This window comes from Lagopus leucura, unplaced genomic scaffold (assembly GCF_019238085.1).
Source record: "Lagopus leucura isolate 7727_CA_CO unplaced genomic scaffold, USGS_WTPT01 Super-Scaffold_100021, whole genome shotgun sequence".
In the NCBI taxonomy this organism is placed as follows: Eukaryota; Metazoa; Chordata; class Aves; order Galliformes; family Phasianidae; genus Lagopus; species Lagopus leucura.
In genome coordinates, this window is record NW_024962274.1 from 3,288,733 (window position 1) to 3,315,964 (window position 27,232).

The window sequence follows — 27,232 nt, forward strand, 5'->3', positions numbered from 1 at the left end:
AACTGCCACATAAAGCATGATTTCCTGTAACTTTTGTCAAGGTGTGCTTTTTTTACGGGAGGAGAGTGAAGTATTATTTCTGAACGCTCCTCAGTCTATCAGTGCAGCTCATGGCTTGCAGCCTGATTATTTTTGCATATAAATAGCATATAATTGCAGACACTTCTGGGTTCTTTATCTGATGTGACATGAGATTTTTTATTTTATTTTATTTTTTTTTTTTTTTGTACTGAAGAGAACTCTAAAAACAAGTTTATGATAAAATGCTCATGCAGATGGTCAATCAGTGGGGAAGGAAAGTATTCTTATGTGTGTTTTGGGTTGACTTATCAAGGCTTATGAAGGACCTCATCGAAGTGATGTCCCAGATCTGTCTTCCACTGAACAATTTCAGACTTGGAATACACTGGGAGAAAATCACTGAAAAACATCAATTCATTGGAGCTGTTCTGGGCTTAAGTGCCACTGCAGGGCAAATTTAAAAAAAAGTTGGTGCTATTAATGAAATTTCTCTTTCCAAAATAGCATTTTACCCTCCTTCTGAAGTTAATGGGGCTGTGTTACTCAAGATTTTGGGAACCGAAGAGACAGGTCAATTTCTTATTCTGCCAGGAATTATCTTTCCATTGTTGATTTATGTGTTTTATCAAAACAATGCAGAGGATTCTTTCTTTTTTTTTTTTTTATTTAATGCATATTCAGCCATGTTTATTTTGGGCATATGTGGGTCGGGTTGGATGGGCATTGCAGATTTTGTGCATGAGAGTGTGTGAAGCTCCTTAAGAAGGGCAGATGCACGTCAGTGTTCTAAACTGAAGGTGGTCACAGTGGCTGCATCTTAACTCCTGCAGATGTGTTTACATGGCAAGCTGTCAAAAAGGTTCTTCTGAGATAGAAATAGCTGCTGAAGTTAACTTTTCAAGAGCAATGAATTTTCAGGCCATGGTGTTCTCAATAAATAAATCCCTTTGCCTAAAAGCACCATGCAGATGATTTTTCTGGCAGTGTAGTGAATGCAGAAACAAACTCCATTTCTTGACTGCTTCCTCAAAATCATTTGAACAGTCATTTTGCATTTTGGGGAGTAACAATAGCAAAGCCAAAGAGCTTCATGGATGCAGTTAGCGCCAAACATTGGTGCTTATGAAGCTAGTGTTCAAATTTCATTTCACCTTACAGAAATTGCTTACAGAATTACTGCTCCTTGAGTAAAGGATAGAGTTACAACCATTGCTTTAGAGCTCTCTGTTAGAATGAGGTAATCTTAAACCAGTATCATAGCTTCTTTACGTGAACTAATTTTGGAGTTCTGTGTATTCTTTCAATATCTATATGTGCTAAGATTATGAGGAAAAGAGATTAAAATAAGTTTATTGGATTTAAGTCATTTGAATGCTAAAAGGTATTTTTTATTGGGTTATGCTAAGTATCCTGGATGTGTACAAGTTCAAGGTGTACTTGAGGGGAAAAGGAACCTCAACTAGAATCCCACCAGCCTGACAGGTGCCTGCAGTAATACTTGGGAGACATTTAATGCAATATGAAGGTTAGTATGGTCTTTGTCCCTTTGGTTTGGCATTCTGACTAAGTGATGTGTTTGCCAAATTAGACCTGCACTTTTTCATGCTATTTAAAAGCTCCAGGTCATCTTATGAGGTTGTTGATTCCTTACCTATATTGTATGACAGTATGGGTGCAACACATGGATTGATGAAACAGGTACAAGTGCATGCAGTCAGTCCAGAATTGTGTGTAAATGCTCAACAGGAATTTTAGGCTCCTGAAGGGATTGTAGCACTTTCCTGATACTACATAACTCTTGATTCTCTTATCTCAAGGACTCTTGGAAATAACAGCTTTCTTATTTTATGATAATAACAATTACTTTTGCTTGCTAATTAAAGTTCTTAATGACGTTGGTATTTTTACTGAACATGTGGGAGTCATCAATGAAGATTTATGTTACTGCTGAGTAAACATTTGAAAGAAACTTGAAATAAAGCAATTCATTTTTTATGTGGTCTTTTCATAAGCATGAAAGGTTGTTTCAGTGGTATCACTTCCGAGTAAATATCAGTTTTTAAAAGCTTTGAGTTTGTTTCCTCAGAAATTTTTAAATATAAAACTATATTTTATGATTTTCACATTTTTATGGGATCAGGTGGAATCCTCCTGTGCAGGGAGAGAGTTTAAATCTGTGTTCTTCTATGTTCAATGAATACAGATTTCTTCTTGTCCTTACAAATGGCAGCATTAGAAAGAAGTGGTGATGCTTTGTTTTGCAGTCTTCCCTTTTAAAAATTGTTTTGGATCATCAGGATGGAAACTAAAGGCTCAGACTGAAGAAGCTCAGGATTGGTCCTCTAAATTTGGAAAGAATATTGTTAAATAAGGAGTTAAGGCTGCATTCTCAACAATGGCTTCATGTGTTAATTGATTGTTTTTTGTCCTTTGAAATGTTTATCTAACTTCCAGTTGCAGTCAGAACAGTAGTTGCACAGGGAGGTGAAGAGTTCAAAAGTAGATGTGAGATATTTTGAGTACTGGTGTTTGATTTTGTTCAGATCTCTGGAAGCTTTATGTTCACAGCTGCATATTTAAGATGCCTTGAAGTGCAAATAATTGTTTTGAGCATGTGAAACCATTGCTATTAAATTTTGGGATTTAGTCGACAAACTATACCTGAACATCACAAATTTTAGTATTGTATTTTTAAGCTTGTGTGACAAGATGTGGTTATGTAAAGAGCAAGGCAGTTTTGTCATATAACCAATTTGTTTGCCTAGAGCTGTGAAGACATGGCTGAAAGATTCAGATGTTACGTGGTCTTCATCAACAATGTAGATGTAATTGCCTGAAGTTACTTAAGCTTTTTCTTCTTTCATGTCTTACTGACCGAATCCTTTGTGGATGTGTAGACTGTGTTTTCCACTTATTGATTCTTCTATGCCCATGGCACATTAGAGCTTATTTTTTCTGTATTACAAAAGCTATTTGTGCAACACTCCAGTTGCTTTTCCTCTTTGGCTTTGTCATGAAATTGCCATGCATTTGGCCGTGTATTTCATTAGAATACCGTTGCAATACGACCGGAACTACGGATACAAAATAGACTGTGTACAGAAAAGGTTGTGTTGTGGTATAGCAACAGTCTTCTGTTCTTTGTGGAATGAGCAGTGCTTTACTGTTTTCTTTTCCCTTGTGCATTTTTTCCCTTTCTCGTGTGTGATGTTTATACTTATCATTGCATGCGCGTTGCCCTAGTTCTTCAGACAAGGCATTGTATGCTGTGACCCCCAGCCACCTGAAGGGAAATAGAGGGCTTTTCTAGATTCCTCACTGATTCTATTATGCTCAAGACTGCCCTTAGATTTAAGTGCATATGCAAGAGAAGCTTAACCCACACATGTACACACAGAAGATGTATCTGTGTGTGCATGTAACGTATTTTCTTGTTCCACTTAGGAATTTTTCTTTGGCTTGCTACTGTTGCTGCCCATGATGCAGATGACCTACTGTAGTAAGCAATGCCTCAGGTTTTTTGGTGAGCAAGTGTAGGTCATAGCAAGTGCTGGAAAGAAAGCTGTGCTTGTTAGTGTAGCATCTTCTGCCAAGGAGGAGGACATCATGCAAATGAAATTCATTTTGGGTTTATTGTGGGCAGAGTTGCACATTTTTCTCTAGACATTTTGCCTTAGTTTTGGTTTCATCAGTCTGCACATTTATTAAGATAACTGTCTACAGTATAATTCGTGAAGCTCCTTGTTTCTGAGCTGTAAGTGTGGATGTCCATTTTTCACTGCATTATACTTGTTACTCATCAGGTAAAGTAGGTGAAGTAAAAGATGACAGCAGGCTGCTTGAGACTTCAACTTAGGTGAACAGTCACAACCAAAAGGAGGAGTACAAACTTCTCTGAGAGTGTTCAATGCTTGCTTTTTCAAAAAAAAAAAATATTATTCAGCACAATTTAAAATTGATGTTATGGCTTATAGTTATTGAATTGATTTTATTTTTTGCAAAGGTTTTTCAGCTTTTGGGAGAGAAATCAAATAGAATGTGCTATCTATAATATCAGGTTAAAATACAGAAATGTATTAAAATTCTGCACAGAGTCTGCTTCTGGGGAAAAGGGGGGGGGGGGAAGAATTGAGTCTTTATAGGTTGTGATAAGAAAACCAACACCTCAATAACCAGTTTTTATAAATGTCTTATACAATAAATAATAAAGATCTTAAGGAGACTGTGACTGTATTTACTTCAGTTCTAAGGAAAGAACTTTATTTAAAAACTTTTTTTTTTTTTAAATATTCACTTGTGCCATTGCTTGTAATGAAATACTTTACTGAGAGTGGCTCATAACCAAATTGATGGATACACCAAATTATTCCTGATTTCCTAAAGACAGTGGGGGGGAGGGGGGGGGGAGAATTGTAGCTTCTGATTTCTGAGTCAGAGAGACATGGCTGACCTCTTTTCAGTGGTCTGTGGGGATAGGGCAAAGGGAAACAGCCATGAACTTGAGCATAGGAAGTTTTGCACCAATATGCAGAGGAACTTCACAGTGAGGTGACAGAGCACTGTAACAGGCTGCCCAGGGATGCTGTGGATTCTCCTTCTCTGAAGATGTTCAAGACCTGCTTGGACACTTCCCTGTGCAGCCTGCTGTAGCGGGCCTGCTTTGCAGGGGGATTGGACTCGATGGTCTCTGGAGGTCCCTTCCAGCCCCTACAGATCTGTGATTCTGTATTTCATTGTAATGAAGCTGGAGAATATTTGTATCTTTCTGTTGCTGTTTAATTGCTTTTGTAGACCACTAGGAGTTTTACTCAGCAGTTAATGTTTCTTAACGTTTCATTAACCTTGAATTTTTAATGCTGGAAAATGAGGATTAAATATCCCATAGCCATTCATTCCACGGTCTGCTGAGAGCTCCTTGACAAAGCTGTGCAAACTGCAGATCAGCAAATACCCTGCTGCTAAGCTTACAACTTCCCCGGTTTTATAATTGCGCTCATCTGATTTTAAAGTGGGTTTTCACATGCTCATTGGTGCAGTGCGAAAGCACCTTGCGGGAAGCTGGGGCTGATCTCCGGCGGGCCGTGCGGCGAGTCCCTCACTGCAACATCTTGCCCCTCCCCTAAGCAACCAGCGCGCACCGAGCCGAGCATCGTGGCTCTGCTGGAGTTGCTCCTGTTTTCATGGAGGAGGAGATGGCAGACCTTGCACTGCAGCAGGTGGAGCAGCCGCGGTGGATCTAACCCCGGGGTCTGGTGCGAGGATCCGAGTGCTCCTTGGGGCTGCCGTACAGTTGTCGCTCCAGGCTGACGCTAATGTAATTACATGTAAAGCTGACTCGAACGTTTTTAAAAATGGACACGGGATTTTTTTGTTTGCTTTTTTTAAGATCTGGTTTCTAATATGGAGCAATTTTTTTTCCTGAAGGATTCAAGCTGTTTTATATAAAGGCTTATTTCTGAACACTATGGACTTAGAATAAATGTCAAAGACAGGCAGCAAGCAGCGCTTACAGAGGCATTTTTCTGGAATCTCAGTCGTGGATCGATTGAAGTGCACAGGGTCTGAAAAAATGTCTCCTAGCATAAAAAACTTGGATTGTTTTTCTCCGATGCTATGCCACTGTAAAGTAGCATGTACCAACAACACAATATCTTTAATGTTTGGATGTAAGGTGGGTCTATAATAGGACTTTCCCGGAAATGTAAGCTGGATTTAATAGGCTGTGAATGATTGCCAGGATGTGTAATGTGGCTGTACCTTATTTCCGTTTAAATAGTGTGTATTTTGTTCTGTGTGTTACTCGGTTTTTGGGGCTCTTGGTGATTCTGACTGAAGTAATGAATTATCGTGGCTACTCTTTAGAGATCCCTTTGAACAGCATTTTGAATTTACTGAATGCCGCATGTGAAATGTCGTCATTCCCCATTAATCAGCATTAATCATCGTGTAATCAGTTTATGGCACTTGGCTTTCATTTTCTTCAGCTGTGGAGAATTAAATACACGGGAGACTTGCACCGAGATGTGGGGCTGGAAATGCCTCCTGACATCATATTGATAGAAGCAATCGTTAGTGGCAGGTTTGGGTTTAACGGTGCCTGTAGGCATTTAGTCATTTTAGGACTCCATCAACTGTTTGGATTTTAGAGTAATAAAATGTATAATATCCTAATTCACAGAATAGGAAGCAATGTATTCAGTGCTGTTCAAAGTACTTTTTCCAGTGAAATTAACACACAAATTGAGGGATGTGTGAGAACCTAGCTGCTAGAAAGCCCCTCTAATTTTAGTGTATGTGAAGTTGCTTTTCAGACTGAGATTCAGCGCTCTTTGTCTCCAGAAGTTATTTTGCACGTTCAGTGTTTCCAAGTTGGTGTTCGTTGTTCTGAACACACACACGGAAAAACGGAACTGATTTTTATAAATTAGGAGCAGATGTGCCTATACATATGTGCACACGTATAAATAATATGTATGTGTTGATGCTGAAGAAACGCCATGAGTTTGGGAAGGAAGGGTCTGATTTTTATTTTCTTGTGGCCCTTCCGATTGTATGAAAGATTTTTGTGGTGCTCCAAGCTGAATCCTTATTCAGTAGCAGGAATTTGCCGTGTTTTGTATCTGTTTGTCTTTCATGTGCCCAGAGCATTCTTCAGTCATAAATGTGTGTATATTGATCGATGCAGGTTGGAAGCTATTGGCTATAAAATCAAGATTTCTATCGTTCTTTGTGGAACTGCGCATCTCCTTCTCATTTATAACAGTAAACTTGTGAAGAAAGCCCTAGGATGAAAATAGAATTGAGTTTTGCTGGTTATGCTGTAGCTAAGAGATGCCGGTCCCTTTAAGAGCAAACTAAAAATACCCAGCGAATATCCAGAATCCACTTTAGGCGTTTTGTGCCGGATTTGAGTGACAGCGCGCTTCGTGCTGCGCTCGCACGTCAGCGGCCTGTCTGGTGCATGTGGGTCCGGCCGGGCCTGGCACCCTGCACCCTGTGGGGCGACTGCAGGGCCCCAGCCTGGCCCATGGGCACAGGGCAGCCTGAAAGGCAGGCGTGCTGCTGGTGCCTCTGCCCAGAGCTGTACAGGAGCGTGTCCTGCAGGCTAATAGTTTCTCAAGTATGGTTGAGCAGTGTTGTATTTGAAAATGTTTTGTTAGGCTATAATGCATGGGCTTTAACTATAGCTAAATAAACTTGCTGTTCAGCTTGTAGAAGAGAAGGCTCTGGGGGATCTCATCAATGTCTATAAATACCTGAACGGGGGGTGTGAAGAAGGCAGAGCCAGCTTTGGCTCTGTGGTGCCCAGCACCAGGACAAGAGGCCATGGGCACAAGCCGGCACACCGGAGGTTCCCTGAGAACATTCAGCAGCACTCAGTGCTCAGCCACCCACACAGCACTGGCACAGGGATCAGGGAGGTATGGGGACTCCTCCTTGGAGGTCTTCCAAAGCCGCTTGGGCATCTGCTGTAGGCGGTCCTTCTAGGATGAGGGCTGGGCAGAGGGATGCAGACATGCTGCCCACCTCAGCCCTCCTGTGCTTCTGCAAGCACACATCACAGTTAACGCAGAGCCAGTGCTCTGTGCTTTGCAAACCCCCAGTGAACTGAAGATGAAGTTTGAGTAACTGTGACCTGCTGGTAGTGCAGAGGGATTTGGCACTTCTAATTTTTTTTTTTTTTTTTTTTTTTGAAGGAATGTTGCAAGGTTGTACTGTACTGAAATACCATTGTGATATCAGAAAAATCCCTTTTGAGTAAGGAAAATCAAAGAGGCAATACTTGTGAAAATGTGAAATAATAATACAGTACTTTACGTCAACAAATAATCCATCTCATGCAAGTTGTTCTAGGAAACAGTGTTTTCTATTTTCCATAGAAAATAGGTAGTTTTTTTGTTTTGTTTTGGTTTGTTTTTGTTTTTTTTTTTACTGTGTAGGAAAAGACCATTGGCAATCTAACTGCTCCTTGTTTGGTCTCCTTTCCTTGGCATTCTGGTACAGGTGAATCTCTTCACTACATGTGCATCTTCAAGTATCTTATCATTTCTGAATATCCATGACATGAAGCAATGCATAAATGTTTGCGTTAACACTGTGTATTTTTGCATATGGTGGAACATTGTGACCTAATTAGCATGTTACATCGGTTTTGCTCAAGATACAACGTCAAACTGAGGAGGAAAATGAATTCCAAATTTTGAAAGGCAGCTCCCCATGTCTGTACGCTTGAAATGCCTTCGTTTTTTCTCTCAGCACTAGTTATTAAAAGAAAACTCAGTGCTTCTATTTTGAGAGAGAAGGGGTTAGTTATTCAAAGTCCTGAACATGTGCTTAAAAAATGTATCTGTTCTGTTCTACTGTTTCAAATCATTTATTTTATCATATATTAAGACATAAAATGTAAATAATTCTTAATGTCTTAGGCTGTGATCGGTGAAGAAGTTTTGAGAATACACACTAATCTGCTTCGGTTCCACTACTGAAGTTTCTTTTGCTATAGCTGCAGGCTTTCAGCTTTTCACTGAGTTGCTGTTCACCTTCAGGGAAACTTCGTTTGGTTTTTACAGTCTGCCCAGCTGTCAGAAATGAGAAGTTTTCAAGGTGACTTGCATTCTGCAATAGCTGAGCATGCTTCTTGTTTTGTATCCTTTCCTTTTTCTCAGTGAGAAAGCACTGTGTTTTCCTGACCGTTTTCTCCTGGCTTAGCACCTCCACCAGGCTGCAGGTTACTCTCAGAGATATGCTAGCATCTTAATGACTTTGTTTTAGCATGATTATGGCAAATCTGGCTGTGGTGTTGCTTTTGATGCTGCAGTTATTGGAGTGTATTTTCTGCTGATTGGTACCTTCAAGTCAGAGTTATGAAGGCTATTTTTTTTGAGAGGGAGATATGGGGATAACTGCTGTTGTTTAGATTTTCCTTCTACCTTCTTTTGACTTGCTTCATTGTAGTCCTTTTGTGCAGGAGAGGAGATGCTGAATGTAAAGGAGTGTTTCCCAACAACTGTGCTTGCTGGCATGGCCTTCTGATGGGTCCCTTCAGGTCAAGCTTCAGTTCTGAAGTGGAGCAGTGACTGAATAGGGACAAGTATACACATTTGGGTCATCACGAGCAAATGGTTTAAATCCATGTTGCTTTTTTATGCTGTCTGTTCATGCTGCAGTGGAGATATTTGACCCTGTGAACTTCTATGTATTTATCACATTGAAGCAATTGTATCTCCTTTTTTAAGTCCTCACTTATTCTCAGTCTTTTTCAAAATATTGATCGGACTTGTACAGTTTTTTGTACAATCCCCAATATTGATTGGGGAAAATGAAAACCAGCCTTGACACAGCTGTATAAGTCAGGCTGCATGTTTTTCTGGGTTTTGTTTGTTATTTTTATTTGTAGCATTGCACTGACTTGGGAATCACGTTGTAGCATGAATGAGGAGCATTAAAGCTGTGGGAGAAGGGGAGTACAAGAAAGAAGACTGGCAGTATTTTTTTTTAGGCACCTTATCACTCTTATTCTAATATTAAAGCTGCCGTAGCACTGATTTTTTTGTGTGCACGTGTTCAGAAGTTGTGTTGCTGTGCTTTCAAATTTGTTTCTGTGTAAGACATTGGATTAATGTGTACTTCTGATATAGATTGGGCTTTGATACACGTCCCCTCCTGAAGAGAAGTGTAGTTGCTGCTGTCTTATATTTTGTCATCAAATTATCTGGTAGTTGAGGGTGTTCTTGCAAGATTAATTTTCAGTCCATGAACATGGCATTCTGTATGGCTTGAATCTGTAGATTAACAGAATTGCATGCTGTTGTGGATGTGGGTCACCAGTTTAAGGCATGGGATTGTTTGGGAGTTCTTAATTTTCTTTTGGTTGTCTTTCAGCAAGACCTCTCATTAGGGTAACTTCTTAAAAATATAAAACCACAGCTTAATTATCTCTGGGGAGTAGATTATGTATGAATTTGTTGAAATACCTTCCTTCTCAAGTACAGTATTTCCTGAAGCTTTTCTGTGCTTTTTCTGTGAACAGATGATCTGTATTCTGAAAAACAGTGCTACAAGATGTCCACAAAATCCTTGTTTATCCTGTGTGTTTTGCAGATACTGTGTTCGTTTTTATTTTTAACTCTGCTAGGCTTGTGAATTTAGGCAGGGAGGCTGCAGGCTTGAGCACTCAGCATAATGAATGATTTTACTGTGGTGAATATGGAGCAACTTCTGGTCTCATATAAAGTAGCACAGGTTTATTAAAGTTAATGGTTACTTCAGCAGTTTACATCAGCAAATTATTTAATCAGTGAGTTTTGAACTGTGAATAAATACTATAAAGTGTGCAATCTGTTTTGAATAAATCTTGTTAACCATGTTACATCCGAAGAGAAATGTTTGGATTTCATCTTAGCATACATATAAACCTGCAGCTGAATTCTCTGGGGGGCAGTATCTGTCAGAAATGTGCATTAAATGTTCAGCACTTGCAGTTTTTTTTCACTGTGAAATTATGATGATAAACTAGAATAGTCCATAAAGCTACTTGAAAAAAAAAAAAAAGTAATGATAAAAACAATAGAGTAAAGGCTTGGCTACTATCTGAGTGGTGTGGGAAACTTTCTAGATGTGCTGTCAGCAAATTCAGAGCTGCTTTGCCACGCTTGGCCTAATTCCTTCCTTTGATCTATCTGCCTTGCCCATTCCTTGGCTGGTTCTTCTAAGTTGGGGTCTCCTGGTGCCTGGGTTGGGCAAACGACTGCCTTATTTTAGCTGTAAGCAGAGAAGTGGTCTTTGCCTAGCTGCTGTGAGATGGGTTGGTCCTGCTCCCTTCCTCCCTTTCTCCTTGTGCTGCCATCAGTGCATGTTTCATCTGGTGAGCCACTTCAGGGAATTAAAACTCTAGCAGGTGAATGTTGCTGGAACAGGGAAGCGATGCTGCTGGCTGAGCTGCTGAACCTGCTCCATTAATCCAGGTGTGTGGTGGAAGCAAGGGACAGCAAGATGTGGTTGCAGAGCAGCACGGGGAGAGTCCAGAGGGCCCTGCTGCTTTGCACAGCCACTGCCTGTTGGATCACAAGGCTGTACAGTGAAAATGCACCTTTTGGCTCATGTGGGGTTTAGGTTGTATGGGATTTAGATTCAAGTCTGACAGCAGCATTAACCTGAGTGAAGGAGATGAGCGAATTCCTGTTCCAGTGGTGGCAGCTCCTGGAGAAGGAAGGAATGGGCAGTTGGGGATGGCACAGTTTGAGCAGGCTGGTTCCCCTGAGTGCTCCGTGTCCATCAGGAGGCCTGGCAGTTCCGGAGGTGATGTGCAGTAGCAGAGTAGTACCAAATACTTCCACTTCTCTGGAGTGCTAGGTGTTAAAAGAATGTCTGCTTCAGTGGAAGTTGAAACACTTTGTTCTGAAGTATTTCATGCAAAGGACAGCAGTAATCTTGAATATCACATCAAAATCCAGTTTATATGTCATGTTTATGATGCTTTTCTGAGAAGTTTATTTCTCTCATCACTGCATGGCAGAATCCTTACCACAACACTTGTTTTTAAAGTGAATTGTAATGCACATAGGCTTGTTAAAGCTTCGTATGTAACGTATTGTTATGAGTAGATGTGTTCCTTAATGAAATCTAGAGCCTGTTTGCTCTCAGTGTCTACATCCGTTTCTGATAAATGTGTCTGGTTTCAGGAAAAAAGCCAAGTAGTTCTGTGCTTTGACACAAGGTATTTACTTTTTTTTTTGTAAAGTAACCTGGTTTTGATTCACTTGCCTTCAGTTTATCAATTTTGATTTTAAACTTGACTGATCCCCTTGTAGCTTTGAACAGGATTTTGTCTGATCTGAGTTGTGAAGTTGATTCACTTTTAGGTCCTATCTTCCCATATTTTCACAGCATGTGGACTAGCAGGATCAGGGGTTGGTAACTGATGCACCTTCTCAAGTGGATTCTTTATAGTTTGTCCTGCAGAACGCGTAACTTTGTAATACTGCTTTACTCTCTTATGAAGGGCAATAATATGCATGGATGACCGAGCATGCCTCGGAATTGGTTGAGACTGGAAAGTTGAATCTGAGGTTCTTCTTTAAGCACACTTAGAATGTGAGCATGTGTTCGGAGCTGCTGGATAAGCAGTTAACCTGCAACCCTGAGAACAGGTGAATATTATGGCCCTGTGTGTCCCCAGCTTCATTCATAGCTTCTAGCAGGAGTCCGCTATAGTGGCTATAGAACTGTCTGGCTAGAATGCATCCCTGGTGGATAAATAAATAGGGTCTGGTTTTTAAAATTGAATGAAAAATTAATAACATTGACTGAGTAATGTCTTGTATTCGTGTGGAGGCTTCTGTGTTGCAGAAGCTTACTCTGTTTCATAGTAAAACCACATATTCTAGCTTCAGGCAGAGTTAGGAGCAGTGAATTGCTGTGTTGATACCTGGTATAAAAGCTGAGACTTCAGCAGACAAAAAAGGCTTTTAGCAGGTGCTCTAAATAGGAAATGTGGAAAAAGATTTTGAGACTGATGAAAAGATAGGGCACAGGGTTTCTGTTGTGTAAGCAAACTAAGAGGAGCCCATGGGAAGAGAGTTTGGAAGCACTGTTACTGTACACAAACAGGCAAAACAAACAAACAAAACTAGGTAGCTTCAAAGCATTTTCGATGAAACTAAAATGGCAGAAACCTTTTTAGATGGATTTAGATGAAAATAATAATTTAAACTTGTTAGATTTTATTACCTTGAGATTAGCAGAGTTAGAAAACTACTACGTATGTTTGTCCTGAGTTTTCTGGATAATCCCTTCATGTTTTGATAGTGGGCTGATCTTTGTTTTAAATGTTTTCTTCAGAAGTACCGCTATCAGGATGAAGATACACCTCCGCAAGAGCACAGCTCCCCGCACATTGCCAACGAGGTGACGGGTCCAGAGCTGGTTCACGTGTCAGAGAAGAATCTGTCCCAGATTGAGAATGTACATGGATTTGTTTCTCATTCTCATATTTCACCGGTAAAGGTAGGCAGTTCTTTACATTACAAGTTTGAACTGTTCGGATATACTCTGCAGGGTTAAATTTTTGTGTATATCAGATATACCTGCTTGTGTATATATTTCTTTTTGTGGAACTCCTCACTTGTAAAATTCACTTTATAGACATTAAGGAATTGATTTAGTTCCACACATTGATTAAAGATGCATGGTTGTAAAACACCCAGATGATTTACAGTCTCCAAGGTCTTTTCCAACCTCTGAGTCTGTAATTCATAATTTCACGGACCCTGGGAGTATTTAAGGAATCTTGTAGACTAAGATGCCTTTGAGCTTACAATATTTATTTTTGGTCAGGAAATAGTTTGCTAAAGCTATTTGAATAAATGCTGTTAAAACGTGGACTTCGTTATGTCAGAGAAACCCAAAGTTGTTCTTGTGTGCTTAGTATAGCTGGTCCTCTCCTCTTTCGTCCTGATGATCTTCCAGATGCATTCCTGGTTTTGGCATAGCTCATCCTGAAGATCTATATAGTCACAACAGCTCTGAGTTGAGAGAGCTTTTCGTAATTCATTTGGTATGTTGACTTGTTGTTCTAGGGACTAGTCTTGGCTGGTGTATAAGATTTTGATTAGATTTATACAATAGTGCACTTGCTTAAAGAAACAAAATATAATAGAGGGCACTGGGAAGTTTTACTAAGGATGTGTTCATTACACTAATAATACAGGAAGATAATTATTTCAAGTAAAAATGCTAAACATATCCAACATCTAAAAAACAGAGAACCTATCAAATGTAAATACTGCTTTATCATCGTATGCTGCTGTTTAGAAATGCTGCAGAGGGCAGTAGAAGCAAATTTTCTGAGGAATAGCTTTCTTTCTTTTTTTTCTCTTTAATTATTTATTTATTGCAAGCCCACAGCAATTTGGAGCAGTAATGCAGAACATGGGTAAAAGATGATAGGAAACTGGTCAGGGTTTTAACTAGTTTGTTTAGCCCTCAAGAGAAGCTGTCAGATTTTCTAGGACTTAAAGCAGCTGTTGTGCAATGGACAATTGGTTTTCAAAGAGCATTTTCACTAAGTGGAAAGGCAAATGTGTATCCTAAATGTTTAGAGGGTGATAATGCAATTACTGTTTGTCAAATGTTCTCCATTAAATACTACAGGAATTCACCATTGTTTCTTGTCTAGCAGAGGGGTTAACTACCTCAAGTGTTTGCAGTTATCATGAAATAACACATAATATCTGTACAGATTTAAATGTTAAGCATATGGATTCCTGCCTTTTCAGTTTGTGAAGATATGTGTACCTTGTACCTCTCAAGCATCAGAGAAGTGAACTAACCTAAGAGATTTCTTATTCTCTGTTTAACAATGTGTCAAGTGGAATTCTTCATCCTGTAAAATGATTTTGGTTTTCTTTTTTTGAATGCTTGGTGGTAGAGAATCAAAACGCCTTCAGAAATATTCTGTCCCATATGTGTTAAAGAATGTTTTCATGTAGGCGGGCCTTAAGAACCAGAGTTTCTTCAATATGAACTTTCAACACTTTTTGTAGGACTTTGAGATTACAATGTGAGATTCCTCAAGTTACTACAATAAAAACCAACCAAATTGAACTGACTTTGCTGTAAATGAAAGGAATACATTGCTAACGAGGCTGACCACTAGATGGTGATGCTGCAAAAGAAGTTATTTTGATTTGAAAACTCCATTTAGCTTCTGTATCATACCTTCAGATTTAATTTTTCCCCAACTTAGTATTTTTATTAAGTAGCTCTGACCAAATGAAAGCAGTCATAGATAAGGTATCAAGTTTTTCTAACTGTGGACTGGAAAGTCAAGTTTCCTATCAAGAAAAAGAGCTTTGAGGAAGAGATTATTGAAAGGGTTTAAAATCATGGCTCATGATGCAACACAGTGGAAAAAAGAAAAATATTTTGAAGCATCATTCATTGAAAGCAGCCTGTGTGTGAAAGGGCTAGTACTGTATTTATAGCTCCCATGTTTACAATATATTGGTGCATAGTCCCAAAACATTTTCCAGGAGTATATCTCAGTGGTAGCCAAATCTCACATGACACTTTGTAGTCTTCCTGGCAGGGTCATCCAGTTGATCACATGTTCTACAGCTTTGTACTGTGGAGTAAATGCCTTGTGCCACTCAGTGCATACCTGCTTTGGTCACATGCTGAGCTGTTCGTACAAGTATTTCTAGGGTCGAGTGATATTTATGCTTAGTAGTTTCAAATGGACTCGGATATGAAACTGCTTGTCTGTTAGTGCTACAGTAATGTACATCTGCCTCAATTGTCTGTGGTATCACAGGAATGAAGCACGGCAAAGTGCTACTTGTTCTTCAAAAGGCATTCAAGAGGGATACTAGAAAAGAGACCTTGATCTCACTTTGGACTGGGAAAACAATGGAGAAACTGTTGTAAAGCATATAGTCATGGAGAAAGTGTTAATGAGACCATTATATGGTTAATGAAACCATTATAGAGTTGATCTTTGTGTGCATGCTCTGCTTTGTGCAGCAGAACATCTTGTTGATGTTGGTTTTAGATTTTTTTTTTTTTAAGATACTAACAATGGAATCCTTTGGAAAAAAAACAGTCATTAAAAAAATCAGAGATGTCGATTGTAGGAAAGGAGATCAGTAATCATGGGGATGGAGGATACCAGAAGGATTCCACAAGATCACGTATTCCCATCAGAGCTTACATTCTCCCTGCATCACCTTAGAGGAATGAGAGCTCAGGATTATAACAGATAAATGGAAAATGATCTCAGTGCTCAGTTGCAGTTAAAAAGTTAAATTGAATATAAAGGATGCTTGAGGAAGCAAATGGGAATAAAACTGCATTACTATCTCTGCAGCAGTCTACAGGGTTCCTGTATCTTGACAACTGTTTTTTAGATCAGAAAAGGTATCAACCTAGAAATGGTTCACAGAACAGGAATAAGAATTGTCAGAGGCAGGATTCAGCTACAATGAAGTTGCATCAGTTTGACTCCTTGTTTGGGAAAGAGCTGAGTCAGGAGATAGCAATAAAACTGGAGTCAGTATGTTTAGTCAGTTGCGTACATTAACTGCCCTGAGGAATGGTTATTTCAGTAGTGTAAGTTTATGTTGAGATGTATAAACTCATTCAGAAGTACGGATTCATTGCTGGCAGTGGCTATAAGAGGACTAAACAGTGTTACACTGTCATTCTCTCATTCTGAAAATCTTTGAGCTGCACTGGTTTCTGGCTACATCAATTAAAGCTATCACAGCATACATCAGCATACATTCTGTCTTTTTTGCCCTTTGTTTAACTCCTCACTAATCTATATGAGAAATAATTGCTTATATGCACACATGCTGCTTTGAAAGCAGGACAACCAGCTTTCCTGCTGATCCAAAATCTTATGCTGCTAAGATCTCTCCTGGTCTTTATTCCCCGCAGCCACTCTGCCCTATGCCTCCATCCTTTTCATTATCTCAAGTGCTTGCCCAGATGGCCTTTAGAGCTTGTGGATCTTCTGTCTTCATTAGGAGACTGGAAAAGCTCTGCATGCTGATGGATTTTTATGACTTCACAAGCTACAAAGACACATTCAAGGTGAACTAGTAGTCAGAGTAATTTCTTACTTGACCCAGTACATTTGACCACTTACATGAGTTCCTAAATCCTTGTTCTCCTCTGAGGCAGGTAGGTGAGGTTCTCCTGAAGATGATGGTTCTGTTTTCAGTTAATAATTTAAGATAGGTTGAGATGCATTTTGCAAGATAAGCTGCCATTTTTGATTGTGACAAATCTACAGTCTCAAGATCTACGATCTCATATTGTTACCTATAATGAAGACTCCTCTAAAGCTTTATAACCATCTTCTGGTACTGTCGTAAAGATAGAACCTCTGCTATTAAGAAAGTATATAGGAGACCAGTGGAAAGTACTTAAAACAAAGTAGTAACAACAACATTTGAATAAACCTTCAGGAACACTCAGTTTTATGCTTTGGTGCTCACTCTTGAGGAGATGCTCTTCAGTCTTGCCTTGCCCAAGTTCTTGATAGCTTACTACTTTTTGAACTTTCTGTATGTGAAGAAGATACAGATATGTGCAGGGGTGTTAGTTTGCATCTTCTGTTACAAAGCAGTTGACCAAATCTGCCCCTTTTTCAGTTTGGGTTGGCTCAACATTTGCTTGTCAACAAAGATGAGAGAGAAAAACTGTAACAGATGGAAGGCGGATTAATCCAAATGTTGGAACAACCTAGGGTACAGCAATCAACATCTAGTCTTCTTAATAACTGGTTGCACTCTTTTCCCCTGAGATTTCTCTTGAGATCTCAGTGCAGCTGGGTTCATTTTGATGACTGAAGAAAGCCTAAAGAAATTTGCATTAAACGTAGGATGTTCCTATCAGTCTGGAGTGCCAGAAAGATGGGCCAGAGATTCATGAACAGTGTGCGTAAGACCAGGCAGCTTAATCTGCGCAGATTGGTAAGTTATCAGAGCTGTAATATGAATGCTGTTTAATAATCTTTGATGCTCATTATTTCTATTAGAAAGGTATCATTCTAGAGAAACTGTGTAGTTTAGCACTAAGATATTCTTTTGACTATGCAAGTAAGGCTTGGTGAAAGTCAATCCTTTTGGTCTCCTCTCTCAATTAAACTAAGATATGAGCAGAAGGGGTTAAATTCTTTTTTCCACTGTTCAATTTGAGTTGTGTAGTCCTGGGTGTTGGCTTAGAATATTGAATAGGCTCGTTACCTGTGCTTCAATTTGTTATGCCAGCAAACATTCATCGAACAAAGAATTATGAGAAATTTTCAAAGGAAACATAAATTTATATTTACTTTTCCAGTTTCTTCCCCACCTAATTTAATTGCATAGTTATTTAAATTTAAGGGAGTTAATTGCATAGTCTTATTTAAATTTAGTTGTATGTAGTACCTTTTGCTTTTACTTTTTAAAAAAGCAATACTGAAAATAAACACTTGCCTTACTTCTATTTTTTTCAATTTGTTCTGTATTATCCAGTTTATACTACTTAGCAGCATGTAAATAAAACTAACAGAAAGCACTTTTCAAAGGATTTGGTTGGTTGTTGTTTCCTAAAAAGAGTAATTGACGTATACCTGCTGTCTGCCTGTACAAATAGGTGATCTCTGCCTTCAGGTTCCACAAGCACCTCTTGACAGTGTCTTTGACTTCTCTATGTGCTGGTAGCAAAGGACGTAAATCTTTAGACCACAGCACTTCAGAGCAGACTCCAACATGAAGTATCAAACCATATCATACCGTCCACAGGAGCAAAAGGTCTTAAATTAGCCAAAATCTATAGACATACGTAGTTCAACAGCTGCACACAAAACAAGTAATAAGCTATTTAATAAAATATATCATTCCTAGTCTTGCATTGCTCAATTCTGCACGTGATGGCAATGCTATGAAGACCAGCAAGTATCGAAACACATCGCATACGCCCCCTTTACTACAAATAAGATGGATTTCAAAAAAGCATATTGCATTTACCCATCTTGCCCCTTTGGTTTTCAGGCATGTGCAGTGGGTCAGACTAGTAGAAACTATTGCAAGGCTGCAAAATCACATTCATAACTCAAAACTGCACAGAACAGCATCCTGATGTGACATGGTGAAGCTGGCTATGTTTATGTCAATCCATAACTAATTGGGACCTGATCCTGATGGCCTTGGGCCATTCAGAGCACTGGGTACCAGAACAGGGTTGGGGACCCAGTGTCTGCATGGCTGCAGAGCAGTGTCACCTCTGGCCTCCACTGACCAAGCGCCATGCAAAGCTCAGTGCAAGTTGTGCTCATCTTTATTAACTTTTGAGTGTGTAAGCCTGGGGAGAATGGTTTGAAGGTTTACCGTTTGGGCTCGGTTCTTTAATGAAGAGTTTTACTGAAGGCAAGTGATTGTTTATCCTATGCTCTTGCTGCATTTGAAACAGTTATTCAAAGATTTAAACAGTCCTTTTAACTTTGCATTGCTAGAAATGTATTCAATATCTGAGTTAATCCCAGTAAACACTGAAAATACATATCTACATCTTTCTGTGCAAAGTTGCTCAAAATTTAGGTCTGGTCTTTATTTTCTAGGACACCTGTATGCTGAATTTAATCATTCAGCCTGGGATGACAGAATTACAATTAAGGTTTTTTTCTGAAATCCTTAAACTAAATAGATAGGATAATTATTGCTTGTGTTAAATGACAGTAATCCTACAGCCACCCACTACTGCAGTAACATTTTTAAAGCACAAGCTGAAAATCAGAGGAGAAATATATGAAAGTCATTATTTTGGCTGTGACAATTTCTGAGAACACCAAGTGTGGGGAGCCAGACCACAGTGAGTATCTCTGAACATGTAAGAGGGACAAAGCCCCCAGTCTCTGAACAATCCATGTGTAAATGGCAGCAGTAAAAGACACTTCTGCTTTTAACAGGTGTGATTTATTCACAACAGGATACAGGCCTCTGGTCATGAGAAACACAGAGTTGACCAGTGTCATTCAGTTAATTAGTTTTTTATTATCTTTTGTGAGAAGTTTGAACTCGGAGGCAGTCATATAATGCAAGTGAGATAAATATTTTTATGCTTAGAACAACAGCTCTAAAGCTGGATGCTTACTAAGGAGATTGACTTACGTAAACCAGCATTCCACATACCCCCATACCTTCAGAAGGAGCCCTTCTCCTCAAATGCAGACCCTAATGCAAGTGATTTCTCCAATGTGTAAATCTTAGTCTTTTCCCTGCACAGAACAAACCCTAGGAACCAAAGTGTTCCCCTCCCATCTGCAGCCCTGCATGACTGTGGCAGGCGGGGTGTGCACAACATGGGTGTAAGAGAGAGGGCATGAGAGGTTCAGTGAGCCACGTGGTTCACATTACTACCCGGGAGTTCATCAGAAAGATACAATTTACAAAATCGTTCAAAATGAGTCGCTTGCAAAAGCCAGTTGCCAGCCTGTGTGTCAGCATGCTTGTAATTGTGATTTGAAAATTACTTCTTTCTTTTTCCCTCATGTAGAGAAAAGCTCTCAGATTATGCTGTTGGTTGCAGTCAGGTCTGAGCTTTGGTCCTACAGCCTCCTCTGCATGCAGCATCTCGTTGTTCCAGCACCACTGGCCCAAGACGTTTTTCTTTCCTTTAAAAAGCACTCAAATACTTGCCTTTAGCAAATAAATCTACTCAGCTGGAAGCCCAGGTTTACCTGTTGCATGTTAGAGAAAACTGATTATCTCCATAACATTCTTTGTTCTGTTTTCCCTTTGAGAATGTTACTGTTCTTTATGTGAACAGCTGTTTGTTAACATTGACTAATGTTATAAAGTTGCAAAATTAGTACAGGTATTTACACTAACATATGCCCAGCGTGGTGGTCATTGCCTTACATTTTTAGGATACCCCATCCTACCATCCAATTCCAGCATCTGGAACAGGCTTAAAGCCCAGGTTCAGTAATGTAGAATTAGTGACAGATACTGCAGGTGAATGATCACCCAAAAAGACAGGAAATGCTGCCTGATAAAGACTGTGAGCATATACCCATTTAATATGGCTTTTGTTAACTTACACAAGTAATTTTTAAATAAAAGAGCACAAGGAAATTCACTGCCAAACCAAGCCATTGCATTCTCAGCGTTTTGCTGTAGATCATCTGTGAATACAGATGCTTTGGAATATATTGCATAGCATGTGAGTGGCACACATTGGGTGATCCTGGAGCTGGCTGGGACAGGGCAGAGCTGTGTAGAGGACAGCATACAGAGGAGCGGAGGCCAGAGCAGAGGCCTGGGGAAAGCAGAGAAGGAGAGAGGTGTGGGCATTGCTGACTAGAGCACTAGGACAGGAAGCCCATCTCAGTATGAGCTGGCTGAGCTTTCCCATTTCCCTGCATCCTGGGGGGACTGGTAGGTTGCATGCAGCTGGCAGATTTGAACCCAGAATGAACAGACAGATTCGGGAAGATTGGGCTCATGCTGGTTTCATCCTTTGTGGCATCAGGAGAAGCACAGTGTTTTCCCTAAGCCCTGGAGCCCCTTCTCTCAGCCATTATCTACCAGCTGTGTGCCCGTGGGCAGGGTTGCTTAGGATCTCTGGGTGCTGCTCTTCCCCAGCAGTGTGCTGGGAGGGATGGCAGGGGGAAACTGCACTGCTACTGCACTTCCAGGGAGTACTTTCACCTTGTGCAATCTAGCACACAGTGCGAGGCTAACCATCCGTAGCCGACTGCTTTCTGCAGAGACTGCAGCATAGGTCTGCAGCACATTTTGACTGCAACAGCTGTGGTTTACTTTTCATGCTACCAAAGTGAAAAGAAGAGGTTAAACTGAGCTACTGCCATTGTCGTTACAGGACTTAACCCTGTTAAAGCAGGAACAGGAACACAGGTGATTTCTTTCAAGGAAGGAGAGGAAGAATGCGTGCAGGACTGATGCTTGAAGGCAAGGCTTAAAGCTTCAAGCATTAACAAATTAAAATGTTGCATAATTATTCATTGATTGCTAACAGAAAACACAGTATGGTCACCATCAATTTATCACATGAGTGACATGTGCTGCTGGAGGTAAGGGTGTCAGCAAGCTGAGGCTGTCTTCCTCCAAGTGGTGGTGAATGGCAACCAGCACTGCAGAGCCTAGCAAAGCAGAATCTGCCTGTGGCCAAGTGCAGGTGGAGAACAGTCACTGCTAAAATTGGATTCAGGTCAGCTTTTTCAATGCTTTCTCTGTTTTTTGTCACTGTACATTTGAATTTCAGGGTATGCCTTCTGCTTGGAAACGTACATGCAGGAAAGTTTAATTTTGAGTCTGGGTCCAGTATGAAATCAGAGTAAGTCTATTCTGAGTCCTTGATGCTAATTTGAACTACATGTAATCACAGTGGCTACTATATCTCGTTAACTGGCTGCAGAACAAATAACATAATTCTGCCACGATAGCAGATGCATCTTTCAGTAATTTTATTAAGCTGTACAGAAAGGTATGTGTACTGTTATGTTTTATTTATCTTCAAATTCTTACTTCTTGCCTCACAGTAAATAAGATACTTTTTGTTGTTGCTTTGGCTGTGGTATTTTTAATCCCCATCAGTTTAATGTCCAGAATATTGAGAGGATATGGTGGAAGCTCTCAGCTCCCCTTAGGATCCTGATGAGCTCCCCTGCTCTGCCCCCCACCTCCCAGCTGCTTAGCTGGTTGGGGGTGCAGTTTGAGCCACTACTTGTGTGCTGATGGTCTTTGGTTTGTCTCTTCTCTCTAGATGCTTCTTTTTCTGTCTGTACCAAAGCACTGCTTTCTTTGATTTTTGTTAGACTCCAGTGAAATGCATTGGATCAAGGCAAGCCCTTACTTTAACTCCTGCTTGTATTTTTTCCAACTGTACAAGCTAGTATTCTTCCTGCCCAGATGCCTTTGCATTATCTTGGTGTTGGATTGTTTCCATAGCTATGCTGTACATTTCTCTTCAGGTTGCTTTGTCTCTACCTTGTGAATGTTGGTTTGTCTCATCCTGCAGTATAGGCTTCTACAAATAGGCTTCTGTCTTGTTGGGCATCAGCAATCCTGCTCAATACCATTGATATAGAGAGTGCCCACATGGATCACTTGTCTTGTGTCACAAGTTGAAGTCCTTTGGATTTCTATCTGTTGCTTCAGAAAGGAAGCATCGTGGTTTCATCACCAGGAGTTTTTGTTGCCACGTGTAGTTTTTCAAACCAGATGTACGAACAGTGTATTTTTTCCCTAGATCTGGCTCACATTGGCCTGTGAAACGATTAGCTTAATTAAAACCGGTGACAAAACTGCACCCTTGAAGATGACAAATCATTGTCATTTTGTTTTGCAGGAAGTCAAGCTAGGCTATCACAGCAGTCTTTCTTATCAGATGCTCAAGTATATAAAATTAAATGTTCTGGCTTAAAGGTAATAAATAGCTCGTATATTTTTACACCAGTGAATTACACACTGCATAGCAGCATCTCTAGCAATTCCTCGTTTGTGTGCAGTGATACAATATTAACAAGTGTTTAAAAAATGGTGTTTTATGACTGTGGAAATTTGTGTGGGTAGGGCATTGTTCACCTAAGGCTGCAGTCTTCCCTTCTCCCAGTTTGGAAGAATTAACATTGTGAGGAGCTTCTCCATTTAAATGAATCATTGTACCTGATGCATCTCAGAGACTTCTTTATTTCCATCATACTTTATGAATGTAGCTTTGAGGCCTGTGCACAAACCAGACTTGGCTTCGTATGATTTACACTGAAAAGCCATCGTGTTTTCTAAAAATTACTAAGGTCTCTCTGGAAGATGTTCTCAAAATATTAGAATATGGTGTGGATTTCGGGTGTACTAGTAAGGAAAAGGAAATAGGGCGTTGAACTTATTACCAATATCTTGCTGAGCAGTAACATGCTATTGTTTTGGCTTATATTGCAATGTAAGTTGTCTGTAAATTTATTATGTCAAAGGGTGTACAGTGTATTGATTGAGGAAGAAAATATATATATGTAGGGATTTGATGATTCCTACTAGAATGAGCATGGTGAGTCTCTGGATTTGTAGAACTGTGTTGCTGTACCTTTATTAGCATTGTAAGCCCATACAGGCACTCTGCTGCCTTTGTTAATCAAATTGAGATTTTTTTTCTTTAAAAGAAAAAAAAAAAAAAAAGGTTTTCCCTGGTGTATGATTATAACCATTAAAGCATTCTGTTCAGAAATGTGGGACAGGCAGTTTTGATAATTCTGTACTGGATATCCAGAGGCAAGCTTGTTGAAAGCCTCGATACATCAGTGATTTCCTAAGTAGTCTCTTTGATGTGAGCTAGAGGATTTTTAAAAAAATATTTGCCAATACAAATGTGAATAGTGAATTCAGTCAGATAACTTGAATTCCAGATAACCTTTGGGTTGTTTACAGGGAGACTTAGCCTTTGTGCTGTGAAGAGAGCAAGGAAAATAAACTCCTGTAGCGTTACTCGTCTTGTGATTTGCATTGAAAATCAAAGTAATTTTATGGAAAACTCATTAGGGCATTTTTTTTTCCTTTTTTATTTTTGCCACTTCTTGTCCTTTTGAGAAATAACCTTGGCACACTATAAATAGTGATATAAGATCATAAGAGCAACAGTGTTGGAATTCTGGTGTTTGACATTAATGTCCCTCGTCTTGCTGACTCAAAAAACCCCACTTGCCACCCACTGATATGCAGCATGAATTATTGATGTGTTAAAAAATAAATGAAAAATTAAAAGGATGTTGAAGGAGGAGAGGCTTTTTATTTTATAGGGACCAAACAATTTTCTAGAATATTTTTTCTAAATGTAATCTCATTGAGTAAGTGAAATTGTGCTGCATTGCTGCATGCTCCCTGTTTTGTTCGGTTCATTCTGATAATTTATGCAAGCAGTGAAAAGATGCTATTGGATCTTACTACAGACCGTGGTTGAAACTTGCAATTTGTGATCCGTGCTTTCTCCTCCCAGAAGCTGTCACCATGCACCACCATCCTTACAGCTGTGCATTTCTGACATAGTGCTGTACCTGCTCTCCGGTTTCTCTTAAAAATCTGTTATCAGCTAAGAAAAGGAGACAAGCTTTCGATCCTGTGTGCTCTGAAAAGGGAAAAATAAGAAAAACCTTTACTTGTGCTTTTTTGTTTTTAATGCAGTAACGAACATACTGTCGAGCAGTCACAGGTAGAGGAAGGGTGTAGGTGGTAGGAAAGCTCGGAAGAAGAACAGCATCAGCTATGAAGAATTTTGTTTTCCTGGTCTGTAAGCGATGCTGCTGTAATTCTATCTGCATTTTTTTTTCTGCTCATTCACCACTCAGCAGCTGGTAGGGAAGTAAGACTGCCTGGCAACCACCTGCAGAGCTGCAGAGATGAATTACATTTTCGGAAATAACACACTCCTCTATTCTCGCGCCAATCGAGGCAACACGGGCTCAAGCCATAGCTCCATAGGCCCAAAGCACAAGCAGTGGGCAAAGAAAGGCTCGGCAGATGAGTTACGAGCGGAGCCTTCCCGCTGGCAGCAGATACTTGCATTTTTCACTCGGAGACATGGTTTCATTGACTGCATTTCTGTTGCTGCCAGCTCCACCCAGGTAATATGCCACTTGTTGAAATTATTGTGTCTGCATGTGTTCTGGTTACTTGCTGGTCAGAAATAGCCGTCTGTTTAGATATTCATGCTTCTCTGATTTATGAATGGTGTTTTCTGTCTGCTTTCATTTTCGTATTTCACAGAGCTCTGTATAATTTTTACCATCAAAGCGTGAAAATGGAAGCACTTAAGATGAGGTACAATTTCTTTTTATAGTCATTTTGCAAGTGGAGAGCCTCCAACAATTTAAATATGAGGTATTTATTGAAATATTGGCAAATGCAGCTTACATTCTGCTGCTTGTCCCTGAGGGGAATAATGCAGCTAAGAAATACCAAATCCACAGCCGTAGTAAGATGACAGTTCATATATAGACCACATATTTCCCAGTTAAGGAATTGAATGTAAAGGAAAGGATTAAATACTTAAGTCTTAATTAAAATATATAGCGGGACAAATCTAATCTTTGTCAGTTTGGTTGCTAGCAGTCTATAAGTAAGATTAAGGAATGCCTTCCTTACGTATGAATATACATGTAATGGTGCAGTCTGTAAGACTGTGTTTTTCCATGTCACTGTTGATCTGTTCTAAGTACTGTTTTATTATCAAAAGAGATAAGAGAAAACAAGTCAAATTTCAAGTATGTAGGTTTGAGGAGAATTCTGAAGTTAAAACGGATTGATGTTAGCAGATGACCATCTCTGGATAATGAAACAAAGAAAAAAGTACAGAAAAACGCTGAGTGCTCTTTAAAAACTAAGAGTTAGATTTGGTTTGTTTACTTTTAAGCTAAATTCAGTGTTTGGTAAGAATAATTGCTTTCCAGATTTTATTTATGTTGGAGAAGCACAGGCACTTGTTCTTTTGTTTTGTTTGTTTGTTGTTTTTTAAAATGTCCTCAGACACCACTGTGCTGTTCAGGTATTTCGTATCTGTTAGTAATTGTTTCAAAGATGATAAACTGCCACTTCTCTCACTGTGACATCTGCTCAGTGTTACCTGTTCTTTTGCTTGTGAATTTTGAGTAAACAAATGTGAGACCTTTCAGGGGATTTCCAGTTCTTGTTGGAAATACGTGTTTGGAAGAGGGATCCTGCAGCGTCTGTAATGGGTCAGTATCTGGCCCTAAGTGATGCATTAGGTAGACAATCAGCTTTTAAGTACTGTCAGTTTTCTGAGGCCTTTAAAATATACAGCATTGTTTTACAGAATAAATACTATGGGTACACTTACCTGAAGTGTTGAAATGCATGAAACATTCTGCATTCTGATTAGAGAGGACTAGGTGTTTGCTGATAAATAAAATACTAAATAGCCCCTTCTTTGAGAGTGGGTTGGAGCAGGTAAAGGTCCTGAGATCCCTTCAAAGTTAAGCTGTGATTCTGTTAATGTCCCAGAGTTCATTCTGTTTTTCTGCTAAGAAAAAACTTATTATATCTGTGAAAGCTTGCATTTTTTTTCCTGAGTTTACATTTCATTCTTACACTAAAAATGAACAGCTTACATATGTTCTTGGCCAAAAGGAGGGAATCAAAACCCAGAATGGTTTTAAATATTTGTTAAAAAAGATAAAAAGTAGTCAGCTTACTTAGAAGTAAGCACTGAGAATGGAGGAGCCTGTTACAAAGCCTCTTCCTCTGGAAAGCTGCAGTACTTCCCTGTGCCTTATCCATCCATTGCAGCTGTTCACCTCATGGAGAGAAAAATACAGACACTTAAAGATTGCTCCTTGTGGTGCAGTTTTGATTTTCCATTCAGTTTTGTTCTGTGACGCAGTGTTCTGAAAATGCTTGATGACTTTGTTCTAATAACACACTGCTACTAACGGCATCCCCATTATCTGGATGTAATCAACATTGCAGAGTCCAAATAATAGGCATGATGTACTTCTCTAACCTTGTCTGTTGAAATCCTGCTTATGATGAGGGGCAATATCTTTTCATACTGTTAGAATGTGGTGATTTGTAATTTGTGTGGAATTACACTGATAGTTTTTAAGCTACGGGTCTCTTGTTTCCCTTGTGAATCCTCCATGAGAACCTTCTGCATAACAGCCATGTTCGGTGGTCTCTTCATTGCTTTAGTTTTGCTG

The 27,232-nt window shown here is 39.6% G+C and overlaps 1 protein-coding gene across 10 annotated transcripts in view; it reads left to right on the plus strand.

Moving 5' to 3' along the window:
- DLG1 (discs large MAGUK scaffold protein 1) overlaps positions 1 to 27,232 on the plus strand; it is a 131,039-nt gene that overhangs the window by 33,928 nt on the left and 69,879 nt on the right. For all 10 annotated transcript variants that reach the window (XM_042878197.1, XM_042878200.1, XM_042878202.1 and 7 more), the window contains exon 4: positions 12,862 to 13,026. In XM_042878197.1, coding sequence (XP_042734131.1) covers positions 12,862 to 13,026 — 165 coding nt within the window. The remainder of the gene's footprint in view (positions 1 to 12,861; positions 13,027 to 27,232) is intronic.